Genomic DNA, 19,273 nt, shown 5'->3' with positions numbered 1-19,273 from the left:
GGGCCTTGTTTTGATGGTGGGTGGGAGGTCCACAGTTACTTCTCAAAATACAGTGATAAAATAACAAATCCATGAAAATACCAAGCCCAGATAATCATAAAACATAATAAACATAAGCAAATAAATGACATTCTTAAGGGAGGGCTATGCATAGAAACATGGAAGTTTAATAAGAATCAAGGATTCTGATGAATCCAATCACGTAAACCTGAGGTCTGGAGGAAGTTTAAAACATTTCTTTAAAAAATAAGACACTCTTTCTGTATCATTTCTGCTTCAAAACTCTTGGTGCCATTTTTGTTTGTTTGTTTGTTTTTTTCTCAGAAGTCTGGCATCTGTTGTTCCTGGGACTTGGGCCCCACCTGGAGGAGGCTCTGCACCACGAACAGGCTGGCCAGAACTTTTCTTCTGGATCTTTTCTGCCAGGGACAGGCCTGTGACGGCTCCAAGCGTGGGCCAGGTGCTGCCAGCAGTCTGACCACAGTGTGGACCGTACTGCTTTCGTGCCGGCCTGGACAGATCACCCTGTTATGACCTTCCACGAGACTCCCCTGTGCACAGTCGGAGAAAAAGAGAACATCTCCAGGCTCTTCCCTCAAGTTCTGGGTTCATCAGTTGTGGGGTGACTGAGCAGTCTGAGCTATTAACCAGAGCTCCACGTGGTTCCTAGGATCAGGGAGAGTTGGGAAATGTCACCTGGATACATCTCACCTTGAACGCCTGTGAGCCTTGCTCGGCCTCTTCTGATGAACTGACTTTCTCATACATATTGACAGACGGCGCAGTAAACCTCCTGACTGAAAACCACTCCTTCCGAGCTCCTCTTTCGCCCTGGCAGGAAAATTTGGCCCTAGTCTCCACCAGCATCTATTGAGTGCTTGCTGTATGCATGCTAGGGCTTGGCTTGGAGGGTACGGCAGGGTGCAGGGCGGTCTGAGAAGCCTCAGATGCTGCTGCCACCCTCGTGGAGAAGCTGGCTCTGCTCACGGCACCAGGGAAACAGAGCTAACGAATTCTTCCCCGCCCACTGTAGACCTGCCCAAGGCAGAGCGCTGAGGATTTAGAGGCCTAGAGAGGGATAAGGGAGGATAAGTATTTGGAATCTGGCGTTCCAGAGACAGGGAACAATACAAGCAAAGGCCCCAAAGGGGCTGGAGGAGAGGGTGCGTGTCATGGAGTTGGGAACCACTGCTCATGAGACCATGGCCCTTTTGGCCCATCCCGACCTCTCTGAACATGCAGACTCATAACTCTGAGCAGTCCCTGTCCCTGCCACCCAGAATGCCTTTCTTTCCTTCTCTACCTGGTGAGGACTCCGTGCGGGGCGAGTTTCTGATGAATTAAAGATGGGATGGCCTGAGAAAGGCAGGCTGGACCCAGCCAGTGGAAGGTCTTGTTGGCCATGTTTAGGATTTTGAACTTTATTCTGAGGGCAATGGGGCATTTGTGAAGGGCATTAAGCTGGTGAGGGGCAAGACGGTGGAGTGACGGTGTTCCAGAACAATGACTCTGGCTGTTTTGTGTTTGGTGAGGGGGGGGATGAGACTGGCGGCAGAGAGGGGCTGGCTGGAGTTTGAGCCAACCTTGCAGTAGGGCAGATGCAGAGAAGCAGCAGGTTCACTCCACCTTGGACTGGTGAGCCCATCCCTACCTGGATCCTCCTGAACCTGAGAGTCCAGAACCTCAGTACTGGTGTGCAAGTCCAGGGTACACAGCTTTTCTCTGGCTTCCTCAGAGAACTACGTTGCTGAAAGGAAGAAGTCAAGGCTGGAGCCATGTCTCAATCATGACTGATGTCCATTATTCAAACCTTGACACGAACTGCCCTGTCCCCAGTGGGTGGGTGTGACCTCCCTGCGTGGGCTGACCGTGGGCTCCTATGGATGGGGTCATGGTATCTTGGCACTCCACTGCTCAGCGTGAGGCTGGATGCAGGTTAGAGACAAAACATCCATGGTGGGTACCTGGCACACATCACTTAGTTTTGTTTTGTATGTTTATTTATTTTTTTAATTAGAAGAAACAGCTGTTTGGCAGATCCCACTTAGGCAAAAAGAGAGATGTGGTCCTCGCATTAAATCCAGGGCATCCCAAGCACAGAGGTCTACTTGCCAGTAGTCTGGACTGTGTGCTGGTGTTTTGGCCCAAGGATGGAGCAGCTGGCTCTCCACGCTGTGTTGCTGACCAGGTGTCCGTAATAGTTGGCCTGGAATCAAGGCTGGGATGGTATGTTAATCCAAGACTTGCAAGTAGGAAAGAAAGGAAAGGAAATGATCTCTTGAGCGGGCCAGGTCCTATTCTAGATGTTTTCACATCCATTAACTCACGTAATTCTCCCTCAGCTCAGTGAGGTGGGAATAATCACCGCAATTTCACAGATGGGGAAACAGAACTGGAGAGGGAGAGTGACTAGTTCATGGTCACCTGGGTGGTAAATGGAGGCGTGGGGAATGTGGGCAGGTGTGAGGCCTCGCTCAAAAGAGGGGTATTACCAAAATACAGCATGTCCAAGAAGAGGAACCAGATGGTGGGAAACTGAGAATCATACAAGCAGCAGCAGCGTGTAAGGAATCGAGAATGCTTACCTAGAACACACCAACGTCCAAATGAGTCCCCTGGAAGTATGTCCAGGCCTTTCCGTGTGTCCCCAGAGAGAGGAGCCAACTTCAAAGGGAGGAAATTACATTGTGGCAGTGTTGGTTCAGCATAAGGGAAATCCTTCTAACCACCAGCGCCTCAAGCTGAAAACGATTCCTTCCTGAAGTCCTGCTTTTGGACACAGCAATATTATTGGGTAATGCATGTTTTCACAGAACAAAATGGCTGGATCATGAGGTTACACTTGAAAACTACTTATGGTTTCTAGGTTGCATTCGGGTTATTTATATTTGCGTGTCTTGACAGACAGCATTAATGCATATCTGTGCCATGAAACACAATTGAAGCCAGAACTACTGGCTCTGAAAGAGTCTGTGGCGTGTGCAAAGCCACTCTGCTAATAGAAAGGTTAACTTGTATTTTTGAATTATTGATGGTTGCTTGTTACTAATTTTTTTTTTCTTCAGAAAGGAGGAAATTATTAATGAAGAGATCATTGCCAACGTGTCTGACATCTATTAATGGTTTCATCTTGCAACCAGATTAAAAGAGACAGCTGGCCCATGAATTTATGTGTGGAGACAGTTCCAATGTGCTGACAACTCCGTGGGAGGGGGGCCTCCAGGCAGTGGGGCCCGGGCACCAGCACGGGTGGCTGGTGAGAGGTCCTCTCCCGGGGGCCATGGCCTCGTCGAGGGGACGTCAAAGGCCTTGCTGCCCAAGGGCTATCATTCTCCCGACAACTTTCCAATGGCTGTGCTCCCACGGGAGCCCATCGGCACCTGTACCGTGCCCGTCACTCGGGGGCACATCCCTCATGGATGTTTTAGGTTGGTGGTTTTCAGCTTGAGTGTGCATCTGATTCACCTGGGAGGCTGGTTAAGACACAGATTCCTGGGCCCCACCTCCCACGTTTCTGATTCGGTAGGTCCAGGGGAGGGCCCGAGACTTTGCATTTCTGACACATTACCCGGTGATGCTGTTACTACCGGTCCAAAGCCCACACTTTGAGAACCAGTTCTAAAGCAAGAATTATCAGACTGTGCTGTGAGACTATCTCTAGAGGAGGGGCTGGCTCACTTTCTCTGTCAAGGGCAAGGACAGTAATTATTTTCAGATGTGGGCCACATGATCTCTGTCACAATTACCAAACTCTGTCTCTGTAGCCCAGGGAACAGTCACAGGCAGTATGTAAACAAATATGCAGGACTGTGTGCCAATAAAACTTTATTTATAAAAACACAATCGGGGCCAGGCTTGGCCCAGTGGTGGTGGTCTGCTGACCCCTGCCCAGAGCAGCGGTGTCTCATAGAACTTTCGCAAAAAGCAGCCGGAGGCAGCACACAAATGAATAAACGTGGCTGTGCCCCAATAAAACTTTATTTATAAAAACGAGCAGTGGGTCAGATTTGGCTCGTGGGCTGTAGTTTGAGCAGCACTGTCCAACAATTTTCTTTCTGTGATGATGGAAATGTTTATATCTGCCAATATGGCAGCCCCCACCACAGGTGGCTCCTGAGCTCTTAGAACGTGGTTTGTGCTACTGAAGACTGAATTTCTAAATTTTATTTTATTTTTAAGATTTTTTTTTTTCTAAAGTAACCTCTACACCCAACATAGGGCTTGAACCGACAACCCCAAGATCAAGAGTCACATGCTTCGCTGACTGAGCCAGCCGGGTGCCCCTGAATTTCTAAATTTAATGGCTAGTGGTACCCTGTGCCACAGCAAGAAGATAGAAGGCTCCAATGTGGTAGTCACTCCTCCCTGCCTCTCTACACAGGGTCTTTGCCCTCTTTGAGCCTCAGTTTCCTGGTGTGTAAGATGGGGATAAAACAGCAGTTATATTACTAGGCTTTCCTGGGTAAGGGGGTAAGTGAGACACCATGGCCGCAGATGTCTTCCCCCTGGTTCTTTGCTCCCCACTGGAGGACTGACCATCGCTGTGGGGAGGGGCTGGGGAGACGGAGGCCATTTCTGCATCTCTAGGTCCTTTACCGCTCTTCGCTTTGTCCAGTCTTTCCCACCAGACTGTAAACTTCATGAGGGCACAGACAACATCTACCGTAAGCTGCAAACCCACAGGCTTGCCATTCTGGGTATATGGTGGGCAGCCAGTTCACTTGTTGAAAGAATGCCCCATGGTTCAAGGTTCCCCTAAAACTGTGCTCAGATTAAGAGATTTGGCACTAAAATGCCTGACTGCTTCTGGCCCCCAACAGAACTGAAAGGGAAGCCACTGTATAGATGGGGAAACTGATCCCAAAGGTCCCATGGGGTTAAGGGTAAAGTCATCCTGAGGACAAGAGGCCATCTTCTTGACTGGAATTGAAAGGAGCTACAGGGCAGAGCATCACTCCACAATTTCCAGACATCACAAACTCACCCCAGGCCGCAGCCCCCTCTCTTCAGTACTGACACTGACCTCAGCCCTGAGCCAGCCATGAGCATGTGGCCAGGTTTCCCCAGCTCCCTAGGCTGATGGGAGGCAGATGGGGAAAGCAGCCCCCCTTTTTTCCAATCAGCACTGGGCTCTCAGCCAAAGTTTCACAGAGAAGCCTTAAGGACCAGCGTGAGTTTACCAGGGAGAGGATGCAGGGAAGGGCCTTCTAGGCAGAAGGAACAGCAGGTGTAAAAGCATGGTGTGTGAGTGGACACCAGAGCCCGTCGGGCAGCAGGTGGGAGCACGCACTCCTGAAGGAATGGAGGGGACGGTCTCTAGGTGTGGAGGATAGCTGGGAAAGCATAGAGGGCCATGGGTCATCCTGGGCAGGTACAGCCTGGTGCCAGAGTTGGGCACTGGTCCTGCCCCATCCGCAGCAGTCCTGTTGCACTGAACCTCGCGGTAACTGGGGGTGTGGGAGAGTGAGGCCTCCCGTTCTCTGCCACAGCAACTCAGTCCAGAGCCTGAGGTTTCCCACTTTTGGAAACCCTAGCCATGCCTGACTTTCATATTTTTGCCCCATAGTCTGTCCGATCCAATCCTTGGAATCCCAAAAAGGAAGGGGTGGGAGGAAGGCTGTGCTGGAACAGAAAGAAGGCTTTGGCCAGGTTCACAAAATATGAATTCCTTGAGCATTGCTTAGGTGTCCCTGTCCGCAGCTTTTATAGCCCAGGCCCCCAGCCAGGACCCAAGTGGCTCCAGGTCTCCTCCATGAGATCCTGGCTCCCAGGAGAGCAGAGTCCCGGCCCGTGAGCTGCAAGGGACAGCATGGACTCTGATCTATGGTTTTAGGCTTTCATTTCCAACCAGGTCTTTGTTCAGACCGGGAAGAAAAAGGAAAAAGCTACAGGGTTCTGTCTCTCGAGAACGGGAAATGGGGAAGGCAGTGAGTGAGAGAGAGACGCCTCACGCCCAGTCTTCTCCCCCCTCCCGCGTGGGGGTGGGGACGGGGAGAGATGGGGGTGAATAAGAGGGGTGCCTGGGCGGCTGAGGAGCTGGGATGCTCCCAGAAGAGCGTGTGTGTGCGCGCGCGCGCGCGCGCGTGCGGGGAGGGGGGTGTCGACTCTTACATGAAATTCTCTCAGGGCGTGCCCGAGCCCCTCGCCAGCAGATGCCCGCCCCAGCTTAGGGCAGATGACCCCTCCCCCATTCACCTGTCCCCTTCCCCCCAATCCCAAGTTGAGAGGGCCGCTCCCTCCCTTCCCCTTCTCCCACCCGCCCCCCACTCACCTGTTCTCCCACTCCGAGTTCACACGGCTGCTCCCTCTCTCCCGCCTCCCCCCACCGCCCCCGGTACCTGCGCCCCAGCCGGGCAGACGATGCTTGGCTGCGCGGCGCGGCGCGGGGCGAGGAGGCGAGGACCCCGGCGCGCGTGGGGGCGCGGGGGTGCGCGCGGCGGGGGGGTTGCTGCGTGTGGGCGCGGGACTGAGCCGGCGGCCCCGAGCCCGCCAGCCGGGGGCGAGGGTGCGCGGGGGAGCCGGCGGGTGCCGGCCGCGGGCGTGTGCGGGGCGCGGGCGTGCGCGCGAGGGTGTGTGCGCGGCCCGGGCGGAGCGCCGGGCGGGCGGCGGCGGCGGCGGCGTTAGGACTCGGGGGACGCCGCCCCCCGCCCCCGCCCCCCGCGTCCCGCCCCCGCCCAGCCGCCCGCCTCAGTTCGCGCCGCGCCTTGGCTCCGAGCGCAGCGGCGCCGGCTCCGGGAGCGTCGCGGAGCCCCTGCGTGCGGCCGCGCCGGCGATGCGGGGCCACCCCGCACCCGCCCCAGTCCCGGCCCCGGCCCCGGCCCCCGCGGGAAGGGGCTGAGCCGCCCGCCGCCGCCCGGATGGCGAGCCTCGCCGCGCTCGCCCTCAGCCTGCTCCTGCGGCTGCAGCTGCCGCCGCTGCCCGGCGCCCGGGCACAGAGCGCCGCAGGTGAGTGCGCCCGCCGGGCCCCGCTCCCTTCCCGGCGCGCCCGGCGCCGCCGCGGGGGCCCTCGGGGGAGAAAGTTGTGTGGGCTCGCGGGGGGCGCGTCCCGAGGGCCGAAGCCGGGTCCCCGCCGCCGGCGCGGACAGCCGCGCCCGGGCCCGCGCGTCCCCCCGGGCAGCCCGGGTTTGGCGAAGTTCCCCGCCCGACTTTCCTGGCGGCCCCCGGGCTGGAGTAACTTTCGCGGTTGTTGCGAATGTCTCCACTTGCTGCCTCCCACTTGTCGGAATCTGTCACTTGAGTGGGGCGGCGAGACGAGAAACGGCATCGACGCCCGGGGTGGAGCGTTCGCTTCCCGCAGCTTCTGGGGCAGCGCGCGCTTTTCGTGGGGAGGACCGGTCGCCAGCAGGCCGAGGCTGCCGGGGCGGTGGCTTTTCTTTTCTCCAGGGAGAGACGGCAAGCTCCAGACTTTGCTCTAAATACGCCGCGCCCCTCAGCTAGTCCTGAAGCAATCCGCTGAAGGCACCGTGGGGGTGTTGATGTTAACGACTGAGACAGCACTACTTCCTTCCTAGCCCGTGGTTTTTAGCCGGCGTGTATGGGCGCCCCAGTAAAGGCCCTTCAAGCTGAGTGGCTTCGACCATTGAGCCTGTTTGTTCCTGAAAAGTTTTTTTTTTTTTTTTGGGGGGGGGACACTCATGTTTGGTTTGGCCATAGGAAGGAGGTGGGCAGAGGTAGTTCTCAGTGTTGGGGGGCTGGTGTGCTCCTAATGGTAAGTTGGCACGCACAGAAGACCACCACCATGCTGGGTCTTACACTTCACCAAACCCCACTGCAGGCAGCTTCCAGCCCCGAGGACCCCAAAGAGTGGGCGTAGGTGGAGGGAGAGAGGAAAGGAGTGGTGCAGGTATGCTTCCAAGTTCAAAATCACCTTGAAGTTTCTTACCACCCATTGGCTTTGGTGTGACCACACGGAGCGGAGATTGTTGGGGTCACAGGGACAGGCCGAGATGAACCATTGAGATTTAGGAAAAGATCAGTTTCGGATTGCTAAGTAACAGCGGTGCCCGTATATTATCACGAAGAAGCAAAGAAAGAAGAAAGAAAAAAAAGGGAAAGAAGCTGCGGTGGAGTGTAACCTCTTTAAACAGACTGCTTTTGAGGTTAGGAGCCGCTGGAGTGACGTTCCAGTGGAAATGCACTGGCGTCTCTCTTGCGCCATACCAAAATGGGAACCGAGTATGGGACTTTGGGAAGGGACAGCCTGTTTCTGTGGCTGGGAAGTTAGGTGACTAGGACACTTCTTTTGCGGTGTGTGAAGCTGAAAGGTTGGCTTAGCAAGTGAGAGAAGAGGGACAAGCACAACGCCCTTCTAAAGATGGTGTACAATTCTTGTTCTCATTTTGGGTCTGTATTAGGTGTGCTAAAGAGGGGAGAGGAGGAGGATGCTGGGGGCAGTCCTGGGGACCCGGGCGTGATTTGTGACTTAAATTTTTACTTTCCTCCAAGGCCTGGCCGTCCTGCCACACATTAACAGTACTCACGTTCCCGCGGCGAAAAAAACCCACCCAAAACCAATCCCACCCCCCGCCCCCGGATTAAAAATATTCTACCGCGGTTCTTGTGTAGCATGCGGTAGAACCCTGCCGGATTGGGGAAGCTGTCCAATGCAGAAAGCACGCGGGGTGCGATGCTCCCGCCAGGTGGCGCTCGCCCACAACTGTTAAAATGCCAATCTAGTTGCTTTCATCTCAGGAATAGAACTTCTTTTCAAATTTTAAATGAGTAATGTGTTTATTCAGCAGCCTTTTGTTAAAACATTTAGAGAAGTGTGAGGAGCAGGCACCTTTTCTTTGTTTGCTCTTTGGAACACACGGGAAAGAAAAGCAATCCAGGAGTACGCTTTGGGAAGAAATCTACTCCCAAGGCTCCATATGTTTCTTTTGGTTCTACCTGAGCAGAGTGACTTCTGCAAACCTACTACAGCATATACTTAGCAAGTGACTGTGTTTGTTCCAGGGGCTCTTTAAACATGTGAGATTAGCTTGTGTGCAAGAGAGCCTCATTAATTTGTAAAAATGGTGATTTTCTGTATATATCTATTATCTAAGATGTTAACATCTTAGACCATTTAGATTTTTTTTTTTTTTTTTTTTGCGGATTTCTTCACAAACATCTACATTTGTAGATGCAGGAATTCTGCAAGTGTTGACTTTTTAAAGTGGACTTATCCTCTTACTTTATTTCTAAATGCTGAAATTGTTGGAATCCAAATCTAGTACAAATATGACAATGTTTTGATTTCCTTTAAAGTATCTTATTTAAAACTTTTGGCAAGTTTGGGTAAATAATACGTTTTAAAACTCGGTGGCGTGCTCTCCATATTCTTTTAATCTGGAAATTCCCAGTCTTAAAAGCACTTTAAATTTGTAAGCTTGCATCTAGTACACAGTTAGGGTGATGTGTTTTGCTGTAACATGTTGGTCACTGTGTCCGAAAGTCAGTGTCAAGAGCTTGTCATCAAAAGGCAGTTTCCTTCTTTCTACTCTAAGATGTGTTTCATGAGCCAGGGTGATGTTTGTAAAGAATGATAGTAAAAAAGCATTTGAAATCAGCTTGTTGAGAGTGTGGCAAAACATCATTTGGGATAGGGCAAGAGAGAAACAAACAAACAGATAAGGGGATAGTCAGTCCATTTTCTAGTGGATTTCAGCATCTGTACATTGAGAGCAAAAATGGATCATAGAGGGGACCGACTTGAGATTGCAATTGTTAGCGATGTAGTCATTTAACTCGATACTCATTGCCAGTTATCTCTGGGGAGCTGTTAGCAGTACAGTCAAATTTTATTTTCTCTCCTGGATTGCTTGATTTCTTTCCTAATAAAAGAATAATTAATGTGCAAAGCTGGCTTGGATTCTGTTTTCGCAACAATCACAAACACATCCACAGTGAAAGCAGACCGACCACTTTCTTGGGTAAAAAAACCTGCTACCTTTCTGCTCTATCTCATTTCTCCTTGCTGGTCCCTAGCGCAGCGCTTGCAGGCTGGGGCTGCCATCTGTGACAGCCTCCGAGGGAGTAGGATAACTGTCACCTTTCAGAGCCATGATCACAGGACGGTACAGCATCGTTCCTCTAAGCACAGGATACTCCCGTGACTCTCTGACAGCATGTTGCTTTGGAAACAAGAGCAACGGCATGTCGGCGGTGGGTCCTTCATAAATATTTATTGATGATGAGGAAGAGATGGTGGAGTCTGTGGCAACTCTGATGGGGGCCTGGGGAGTTTAACTCGGGAGGCAGCCTGACTTAGGGAAACGAGGAAGAGCTTTGGAGTCTGAAGTCCTCCCTTTGAATCCCACTCTGCCTCTTTCCAGCCATGCCAGCTTGGGAATGTCATTTACCTTCTCCAATCCCCAGGTTCTCATCTGTAAAGTGAGGATAATTGTAGCCGCCTCATTGGATTTTGTGAAGACTAAAGATGATGTATGCAGAGTGAGTGAGTAGTTGGCCGGTGCACAGTAGTGCTTTATCCTAAAGGGGAGCCTGGTCTGTTACTTGTCTTGGCATTGGTGTGAGGACACAGGTCAAGGGGGCATTGATGTTAAGCTCAGTTAAGAGTGGAAAATTAGATGGCTGGGTTTTGGTGATGATTTTTAATTTTTCTTGGGGGCGGGGGGGACTGGATTCCCTGCAACTGATTTTATTTTATTTGATTTTCGGCGGGGGGGGAGAGGGAGAGAGAATCTTAAGGAGGCTCCACGCCCAGTGTGGGGCCCGACTCGGGTCTTGATCTCACAGCCCTGAGATCATGACCTGAGCTGAAATCAAGAGTCGGACACTTAACCGACTGAGCCACCCAGACGCCCCTGTAACTGCTTTTAGAGAGATTTAGTACAAAACAGCTGACTCTGATACATTTGGGCATTCAAGAGTTCAAATAGGGAATGTTTAGTTTTAAGCACATTTTACCTTCTAAATGAGAACTGATAAAAACCCAGATGGTTACACATTGTAACAGGAAAGTATTTGGGAATATCTTTTCTCCCTTCCTACCCCCTCCCTCATTCACTCTTCCTTGCCTCAGGGCTGTGTCCCCTGCTCCACGTGCATCTCTTACCTAACCTAGAAATCCAGTACCTGGCGCTCTGGGGGCAGTGGGAGGGTGGGAGATGCTTTGTGCACTTGATAAGCAACCAAAGAATAAGTAAACATAGAGAGGGCTGTGGCATTCCAATAAATAAAAAAAAAAAGCTATGAGATTATTGAAAACAAACCATGTCCAACAAGTGTAATAACATTTGCAAGCACATTACAGAATTGGGGCTAGGAGGCAACACCATGTAGATATTAACAAACAGAGAGTCTCGTGAAATCTTATAAAATGGATTCAGATTGGTTGGCAGTGGAAGACAACCATGACTTTTTTCTTTTTTTTTTAATAGATTAATAACAATCCGATGTAGTGATGATTGATGGTATTGTGTCCATTCGGGCCAGAGTGGCAAGTTAGGGTCATGGGATTTAGCATTTGATGTGGTCTTGCTGGACACTCTTATTTGCCTGAGAGATGGGGAAATGAAGATGATAATGCCATTTATTTATTATTGGGAAGAGTTATAGCTTCTAGAGATGATACAGAGGGACTCAGGGAGTATTCTAGGCATAGATCCTAAGGGACCTTCTAGAAGTCAACTGTGAAAAATGGGAATTTGGGGAAAATGGGAAAATGTGTCAAAAAGGCAGAGTGGTGAAAAGGTGAGAGGAGCCATTCATGGGCGCCTGGGTGGCTCAGTTGGTTAAGCGACTGCCTTCGGCTCAGGTCATGATCCTGGAGTCCTGGGATCGAGTCCCGCATTGGGCTCCCTGCTCAGCAGGGAGTCTGCTTCTCCCTCTGACCCTCCCCCCTCTCATGCTCTCTCTCTCTATCTCATTCTTTCTCTCAAATAAATAAATAAAATCTTAAAAAAAAAAAAAAAGGTGAGAGGAGCCATTCTGGAGTGATGATCATTTGGCTGGTTTTATCCCAAAATGTCAGCGTTATTTCCCTTGGCCTACCGCAGTTATCTGCACAGGCAAGAGCGTCTCAGAAGCCTTACCAGATCCACCGCCAGACTGGCAGGTAACTAATAAACTAAAGGTAACTAATAAATTGAAGTCCACAGTGTTACAGACTTAATTTTTTTTCACACTGGAGTCAGGCTGCTGAAGAATGTCACACACACACACACACACACACACACACACACACACAGCCCTGGTGCGTGAGTGGAACAGATCTGAAATCTTTTCAATTTTTTGAATATTCAGCTTAAATTTTTTATTTGATGCTGGAGGGAATAAAAAAATGGTGATGTCAGTTTGGCAGTTTCCTTAGAAAGTTAAACATACACGTACCATAGGATCCAGCAAGTCCATTTCTAGGAATATACCCAACAGAAATGAAAACATACATCCACACAAAGATATATACGTGAATGTTCATAGCAGCATAATTCATAGAAGCCCCCAAACTGGGAACAAGCCAAGTGTCCATCGACTGGGAATCCATCTAATGGAATGCTACTAGCAATGAAAAGGAACGCACTCTTGATAGATGTTACAACATTGATGAACGTCAAAAAACATGCTAGGCAAAAGAAGCCAGATGCAAAAGACTATGTATTAACACGAACTATTCAGAAAAGGCAAATCTACAGAGACAGAAAGATCAGTGGCTGCTGGGGCTGGTGGTGGGAACAGGGATTTATAGCATGCGGGCACAAGAGAATATTTTGGAGTGATGGAAAGATTTGAAAACTGGACGAAGGTGATGGTTGTATAACGCTACAAATCCTGGCTCCCTGGATAGGAACTTGATACGTTGTTACTTCGCTATTCTAAACCTTTATTTCTGCATCTGTAAAGTGGGCACACCAGTGCCTCCCTCAGTGTTGCAAGAGCCACAGATAACTTCTGTCCATTGTCAAGCTGGGCGCCTGGCACAAAACAGCTGTTGCTCTTCCTTATCCCTTGCCAGTCTCCAAAATAGGCTTTTGCATGAGTTATTTGCAAGGCATTATTTTTGTTGTTGTTTTTTTTTCTTCTTCTCTTTTTTTTCTTTTAGACTCTTCAGACTGAATTAAATCAGCTAACATGTCTTATCTTTCATCAGTTTGCTAAAAATGAAAAAGTTTTAGACTATCAAGTTTTGACAAGGATCTGAGCAATTAGGTGGCTTTGTTCATTGTTGAGTAGTGAATAAGGAAACAGCTTTTTTTGAGTGCTAATTTTATTAAAATTGCAGACGTGGATCGTTTGTATGTGAAGTATTTTGGTAGGGTATGGATTGGTGCTGGGAGGCGGGGGAGAGAATAGACCCTTCATTCATTTTTCTTTCTCATTAAGCCAAGGATGTAGAAATTTAACAGAAGAGTCGATGCTCTCCTGTACCAGGAGCAGATGCAACATGTTTTTGGCCCTTTAGTTTCCAAACAGGGTGAACAGCTGTCAGAAGTAAGGAAATAGCTCCATACCTGTGTTTTTTTTCCCCTGCTTTTATAGGGGGCTTCCATCCACACCCCAGGAGAACTTCACACTGGCACTCCATATGCTGCTCTTAAAAACATGTTTACTAACTTCAGACTTTTCTCAGCCTCATGAAGCTAGTCCTCTTCCCGGGCAGGAAGCTGTGCCGTCACCCCCATTCCCAGCTCCCGCTTCCCAGAACCCTAGTGAGCTTGTGTCCTCTCAGGTCACCTTGATTTTGCTTTACTCCTCTTTTTTATCCCAGTGGTTTTGAAACTGATCATGAGTTCACAAAGCCAGTTCTCTTGGTCCTCCCAAAACTCATGGTGGGGGTTTACATATTCATCCTTTCCGAGTCATGCATTTGTCTCAAGCATGAATTAATGGATTTGTGTCAGCGAGGAGAACTTCTTAAAGATAGCTTAATGTTTGATCATCAGGAATGAGTGGCCTTGGATGGTCTGGACTTGCTCTCATTGACTATAATTGTGACTTTTGTTTTTGCTGCTCACATGGTCACAGGATGGTCAAAGGAGCCCCATTGAACCAGATCCTTCTTCGGTACTTTTGGACGTCTTTGAGAGCGACCTTATTTTTCTGTGACAACAAGGATCCCCAGGCTCACCTCTAGTTTTTCTGTCCCAAACATGCAGTCAGTTATTTTTTTTTAAATTTTTTATTTTTTGGTATGACTATAGTCTTTGTATTCTTCTATTTCTTTCTTTCTTTCTTTCTTTTTTATTATGTCCAGTTAGCCAACATATAACAGTTATTTTTTATTTTAAGGAGCTGTGGTTCTTTTTGTAGAGACATCAGAATCTGAGTTTTATTGGAACATTGGAAGAGAACAGAGTAAAACAGGGGCAGGAGGTAGTGTTAAGGATAGAAAGATACTTTAAACAGCATGCATTTATGACTGCTTATCTCTTTGATTTTTTAAGGTTGATTTAAGCATGAGAACTTATTGATCTAATTAAAAATAATTTTGTCACTGTCACACTGTGTGCTTAGAATATAGCCTAGAAGTTGATGCCACTGCTTTTTTTTTCTTAAGCATCTTGGAATTGGCCCCTAAGTGCCTGGGTCCAGATGAACTCACCTGTCAGTGTTTCTTGGGTACAAAAGACACAAATCCCAGTGTCACTGTAAGCGAACTGTGTTAGTTATCTACTGCTGCGTAACAAGTTATATCCCTCACCATTTCTGTGAGTCAGGAATCTGGGAGTAGCACAGCTGGGTTCTCTGGCTTTGGATCTGTCCACAGGCTGCAAACGGGGTGTTGGTGGGGGCTTCCGGCAACTCGGCTGCAATGGAGAAGGCTCTGCTTCCAGCCTCACTCACATGGTTGTGGTTGGAGTGAGGGGCTCAATTCCTTGGGAACTCTTGGCTTCCTTGCCGTAGGAGTCCCCCTATCCTAGCATGGTAGCCGGCTCCATCAGAGTGAGCAATTGAGAGGGCAGGAGAGAGCGTGAGCAAGACAGAAGTCAGTCTTTTTTGTAACCTAATTTTGGAAGTGACCCATCACTTTTGCCAGCCTCTGTGTGTCCAAGGTAATTCCCTAGGTCTAGCTTCCTGGCAAGGGGAGGGAGTCAAATATGGGCTTGAAGGAAGTGGGAGTCGTCAGGAGCTCTTTTAGGAGCTGCCTACTACATGAACCTCAAAAAACAGATAAATGTAGGAAACCTTGTACCTTGGAGAAAAATACAAATATAACTTTTAAAGTGTGTTCAAATCTTTTAATTCTTTTTATTATTTTAGGAATCAGTGTCAGTTCAGTGTCAAGCTTTTATTTCTTTAAAGGCCTTTGAGTAGAGAGATTTATTGTCTCTGAATTGACTTGGTCCAAATCTTAAAAAAAAAAAAAAAGTTAATTAATAGGGTCAGAAGGTAAAAATGAATTAACATGAAGACCCATCAGAAAACTTTTAAAAACTTTAAAAGTTGAAGGACTATCATGTTTTTATAAGACTATAAAACTCTGACACTAGTATCTAGGTTCCATAAGAACCAATTTATAGAAAACACCAACCAATTAGGTCTATAATTAAGCTGAAAGTTAATATTTTTATTACATTTAGATATCCCAGTTTTAAAAGTTGGTACTTATTTTAGACCTTTTTGACCCATTTCCAGAGGGTTTTTTATTGTCACATAAAACAAGCATTGAGAATTTACTAAGTTACAGTGATTTAAAGGTTTAATGTAAATATGCTGATAATTATGGATCAAAACATGTCCTCCTGTACTCTTAAGTTTTGACTGCTGTTGTAATAGTATGGTCATTAGAGAAGAAGTTCAGTCACAGTATTTTTTTCAGGGTAGCAGTGGTTTGGAACCCTGAGATCTCCCAGTGAAGGATGGTTTTGCCAAAAATCAAGGTGGGCTGACCAGACATTGGACTTCCTGGTGGGGACCTGCTCCGGGGATGTCCCTGATGTCACAGATGGCCTTTTGGCTTGGCAGGTGGGAGGGGTGGGAGGGGTGTTGCCAAGGCCCCCATTGTGGTGGCCGAGGCAGCATCTGCAGTTAGGCAGGAGGGTCGCTGGTTTACGATGCCCCAGTACCCCCTGGGGAAGGGGGAAGCTGAGACACCTTGAGTTTGCCCTTCATCCCCCTGGGGAAAATGTTTGTCTCTCTAACACTTTCAGGGGCTTGAATTTCTGAGTATTAACTGTCATTTATTAACTGTCATCTTCAGTCCTGCCGAGTCAGGCTGTGCAGAGTTGGGTGCCAGGCACCCTCCCCTCCCCGGTGTGAGGGGGGTGGGGGCATAATTTCCCTAGGGGGTCTAAGTCGGGGCTCCCGCACAGCTGCACCTGTGGGGTGTGCCGCTCGCTCTGCTAGTGTTGATTTCAGTCATTTCCATGTCCACCCCTCTCCTAGTTTCAGATCCAGACCACCTGCTGTCTTCACTGCTAGTTTTCTTTTATTCAGTGATTCTTTCCTATGCTGACTGTTGTCCATATACCGTCTCTTCACCTGTTACATTATATATATGATATATTTTTTTTAAAGATTTATTTATTTAACAGAGACAGCAAGAGAGGGAACAAAGCAGGGGGAGAAGCAGGCTCCCTGTGGGGCTCAATCCCAGGACCTGGAGATCATGACCTGAGCTGAAGGCAGATACTTAACGAGTGAGCCATCCAGACTCCCCTTATATATATATTTAAAGATTTTATTTATTTGAGAGAGAAAGAGAGAGCAAGCGAGCATGAGTTGGGGGGGAGGGGCAGAGGGAGAAGCAAACTCTCCTCTCAGCAGGACCTGGAGACCATGCCCTGAGGGGAAGGCAGATGCTTCACCGACTGAGCCACCCAGGTGTCCCTCTTTTTTACCTTTTATTATCAGAAACATGTGTGTGTTGGGGTGGAGGGAGTGGTTTTCAGCTCAGAAACTTCAGAAACCAAGATTTAAGCCAAGATTCTAACTTGTCTCAAACCAGGGATGGGGCGGGGCGGGAGGACTGATCAGTTCTATTCAGAAGCTGGGAGCACTGCCAGCCTGTTTCCTTTATCCCGTCTGGCTTAGGATGGTTATCTTCCTCTAAACAGCATTGTCTGGAACAAAGCAGAGGCCAGCTCTCTAATACTTGGGTTGTATTGTCTTGAGGCCATTTAAATTAGTTTTACAGAGGAACTGTGCGGCCTCCTGAAAAAGGAAAGTTAACAGTTTTCAGATTCTGTGATGCTCAGCTCAAACACACAAGCCCCTTACCGCACCCAGGCACCATCCCACCATTGCTTCAAACACAGGTTCAAAAAACTTTTTTTTGGGGGGGGGTATGCCTATCAATGCAAATTTCCCATTTAAATTCAGTCTTTTAAATTTTCTGCACAGCAGATGTGTGTTCCAAGTAGAACATTATTTCTGGGACTTGACCCTCTGAACATCATTTTTGGTGGGAGGAGTACAATTAACCTGAACAAATCCCAGACTTCCAAGATGTGACTCTTGTATACATATTTTAAAACGTAACTTAGGACTACTCCCCTCATTGGTCACTTTTTTAGTAAAGGCTGATGAAGTCAGCTTTCTTACCTTTCTTATCTTTATCTCTTCCCACATATAACACATTTAGCATGTGTTTAAATTCACTTGTGTGCAAAAGCATATTGTTATTGCTTTTACCTGGAAATTGGCTGAGCAAGTACTGAAGCATTTCTCAGTTCCATTCTCATTTCCTCTCGCCTCCTAAACCTCAGTAGCTATCATTTGTCCCTTGAAAGTTGCCGCCCACCTGTTCTCCCTGGAGCTCTAGGGGTCCTTGGTATCTACCTGATGCCATGTTACCTTTTCACATGTCTAATAGGGGGCTGCTCTTTGTGATCCATAGGTTTTGGCTCAAACTTCAGATGCTTCCTGCTTTTTGGGGGTTTTAACTCCCTTTGGAGATCCTTAGTACTAGCCACTGTTTTGGGTCATATAGAAGATTCCAGGAGTTATGCCTTGAGCCACCTTTTATTATATGTCAGGTCCAAATGGTTGGAGGCAGAAGAACAGTGGGTGAATGTATGCCACTTGACTGAGCCCTTTCACAAAAATTTTTATGTTTCAGGCATGTTTTTACTTATTTTTTCCTACTTTGACGTCTGATCTCTGACTAAATCTGGCCATCACGGTGAGCTCTTCATGCCTGTCCCACTTCTGACACCAATGGCGTAGTTTCAGATGGATTATGGATTATCTGGCAGAGACCTGGTTTGTGCTCCCAAACTTCCATAATTATACTCCCGATTCATTTAGCCAGAGACACAGGATATCATGGAAGTGAGTTGACTACACAGAGGGGAGGCAGGTGTAGTGTATCTTGGCCTGAGCTTTTCTGGCTTCTTAGTTCCCTAATGGGGTGCATAGTTGCTAGTGACATCAGGTAGAATCCTGCTTATACACAGAAACAGCCCCATTTTTGCTGTGCCATTGCCCTTTTATATCAGCATCTTGGAAGATCTTATTCTAAAAATATGCATATCTATTAAGGCATATTGCAAATATTATTAGGCTCTTCTGGTTCATGAAGCAAATTCAGCATCTGGAAGGCCACATCCTCTTCTGTCGGAAGAAAAAAGAACCGATGTTCTAAATGTAACAATCAACTATTAATAATCGAACTATGCATGTGTATTTTAGTATACAATGCAGAATGGAAGGCTACACTCTGTAGAAGAGGTATGGGGAGAAATGCAGCTGAAGTGGTAGATGAAGGGCATTTTGACATTATCTGTAATATTCTATTTCCTTTGGAAAGGGGAGCACACTTTAAGAAAATTTGTTAAAATTAGTTGATAATTCTTGATAGAGAAGAACATAGGTGTTAATTACACTTCTCTTTGTAATATTTCTGCATTTAAATTATTTCCTTCAAAAGTGATCCCCTTGGAATTTAAGATTTGTCAGTGAAGTGCAGATGATAAGGATTTTAAACATATGTGTTGCTTCCTTCAGTCATTTTTTTCAAAACAAATTTGGTATTGTTTTCTTTTTCTTTTTTTTTTTTTTAAGATTTTATTTATTTATTTGACAGAGAGAGAGAGAGATCACAAGTAGGCAGACAGGCAGGCAGAGGGAGAGGGAGAAGCAGGCTCCCTGCTGAGCACAGAGCCTGATATGGGGATCGATCCCAGGACCCTGGGATCATGACCTGAGCCGAAGGCAGACGCTTAACCATCTGAGCCACCCAGGTGTCCTATGGTATTGTTTTCTATATGGGATATTTTCTTTTTTTTTTAATTACACTTCTTTTTTTTTTTTTTTTTTAAAGATTTTATTTATTTTTCAACAGAGAGAGAGAGACCGCGAGAGAGGGAACACAAGCAGGGGGAGTGGG

The 19,273-nt window shown here is 47.9% G+C and overlaps 1 protein-coding gene and 1 long non-coding RNA gene across 17 annotated transcripts in view; one reads left to right on the top strand and one right to left on the bottom strand.

Moving 5' to 3' along the window:
- Positions 1 to 538: 538 nt before the first annotated feature.
- LOC144379169 (uncharacterized) lies at positions 539 to 6,330 on the bottom strand. Its single transcript, XR_013441529.1, has 3 exons — positions 6,272 to 6,330; positions 1,652 to 2,766; positions 539 to 666 (listed from the first exon to the last, which is right to left on the bottom strand). It is a non-coding gene; the product is annotated as an uncharacterized LOC144379169 (long non-coding RNA).
- A 502-nt stretch (positions 6,331 to 6,832) lies between these two features.
- Positions 6,833 to 19,273, top strand: part of PTPRT (protein tyrosine phosphatase receptor type T) — a 1,085,477-nt gene continuing 1,073,036 nt past the window's right edge. For all 16 annotated transcript variants that reach the window (XM_078057227.1, XM_078057222.1, XM_078057226.1 and 13 more), the window contains exon 1: positions 6,833 to 6,945. In XM_078057227.1, the coding sequence (XP_077913353.1) occupies positions 6,858 to 6,945 (88 nt within the window). In that variant the 5' untranslated portion in view covers positions 6,833 to 6,857. The remainder of the gene's footprint in view (positions 6,946 to 19,273) is intronic.

Source organism: Halichoerus grypus, chromosome 10 (genome assembly GCF_964656455.1).
Source record: "Halichoerus grypus chromosome 10, mHalGry1.hap1.1, whole genome shotgun sequence".
NCBI classification, from domain to species: domain Eukaryota; kingdom Metazoa; phylum Chordata; class Mammalia; order Carnivora; family Phocidae; genus Halichoerus; species Halichoerus grypus.
Note: the sequence above shows the minus strand (reverse complement) of the source record. Positions and strands in the feature narration are given on the sequence as shown.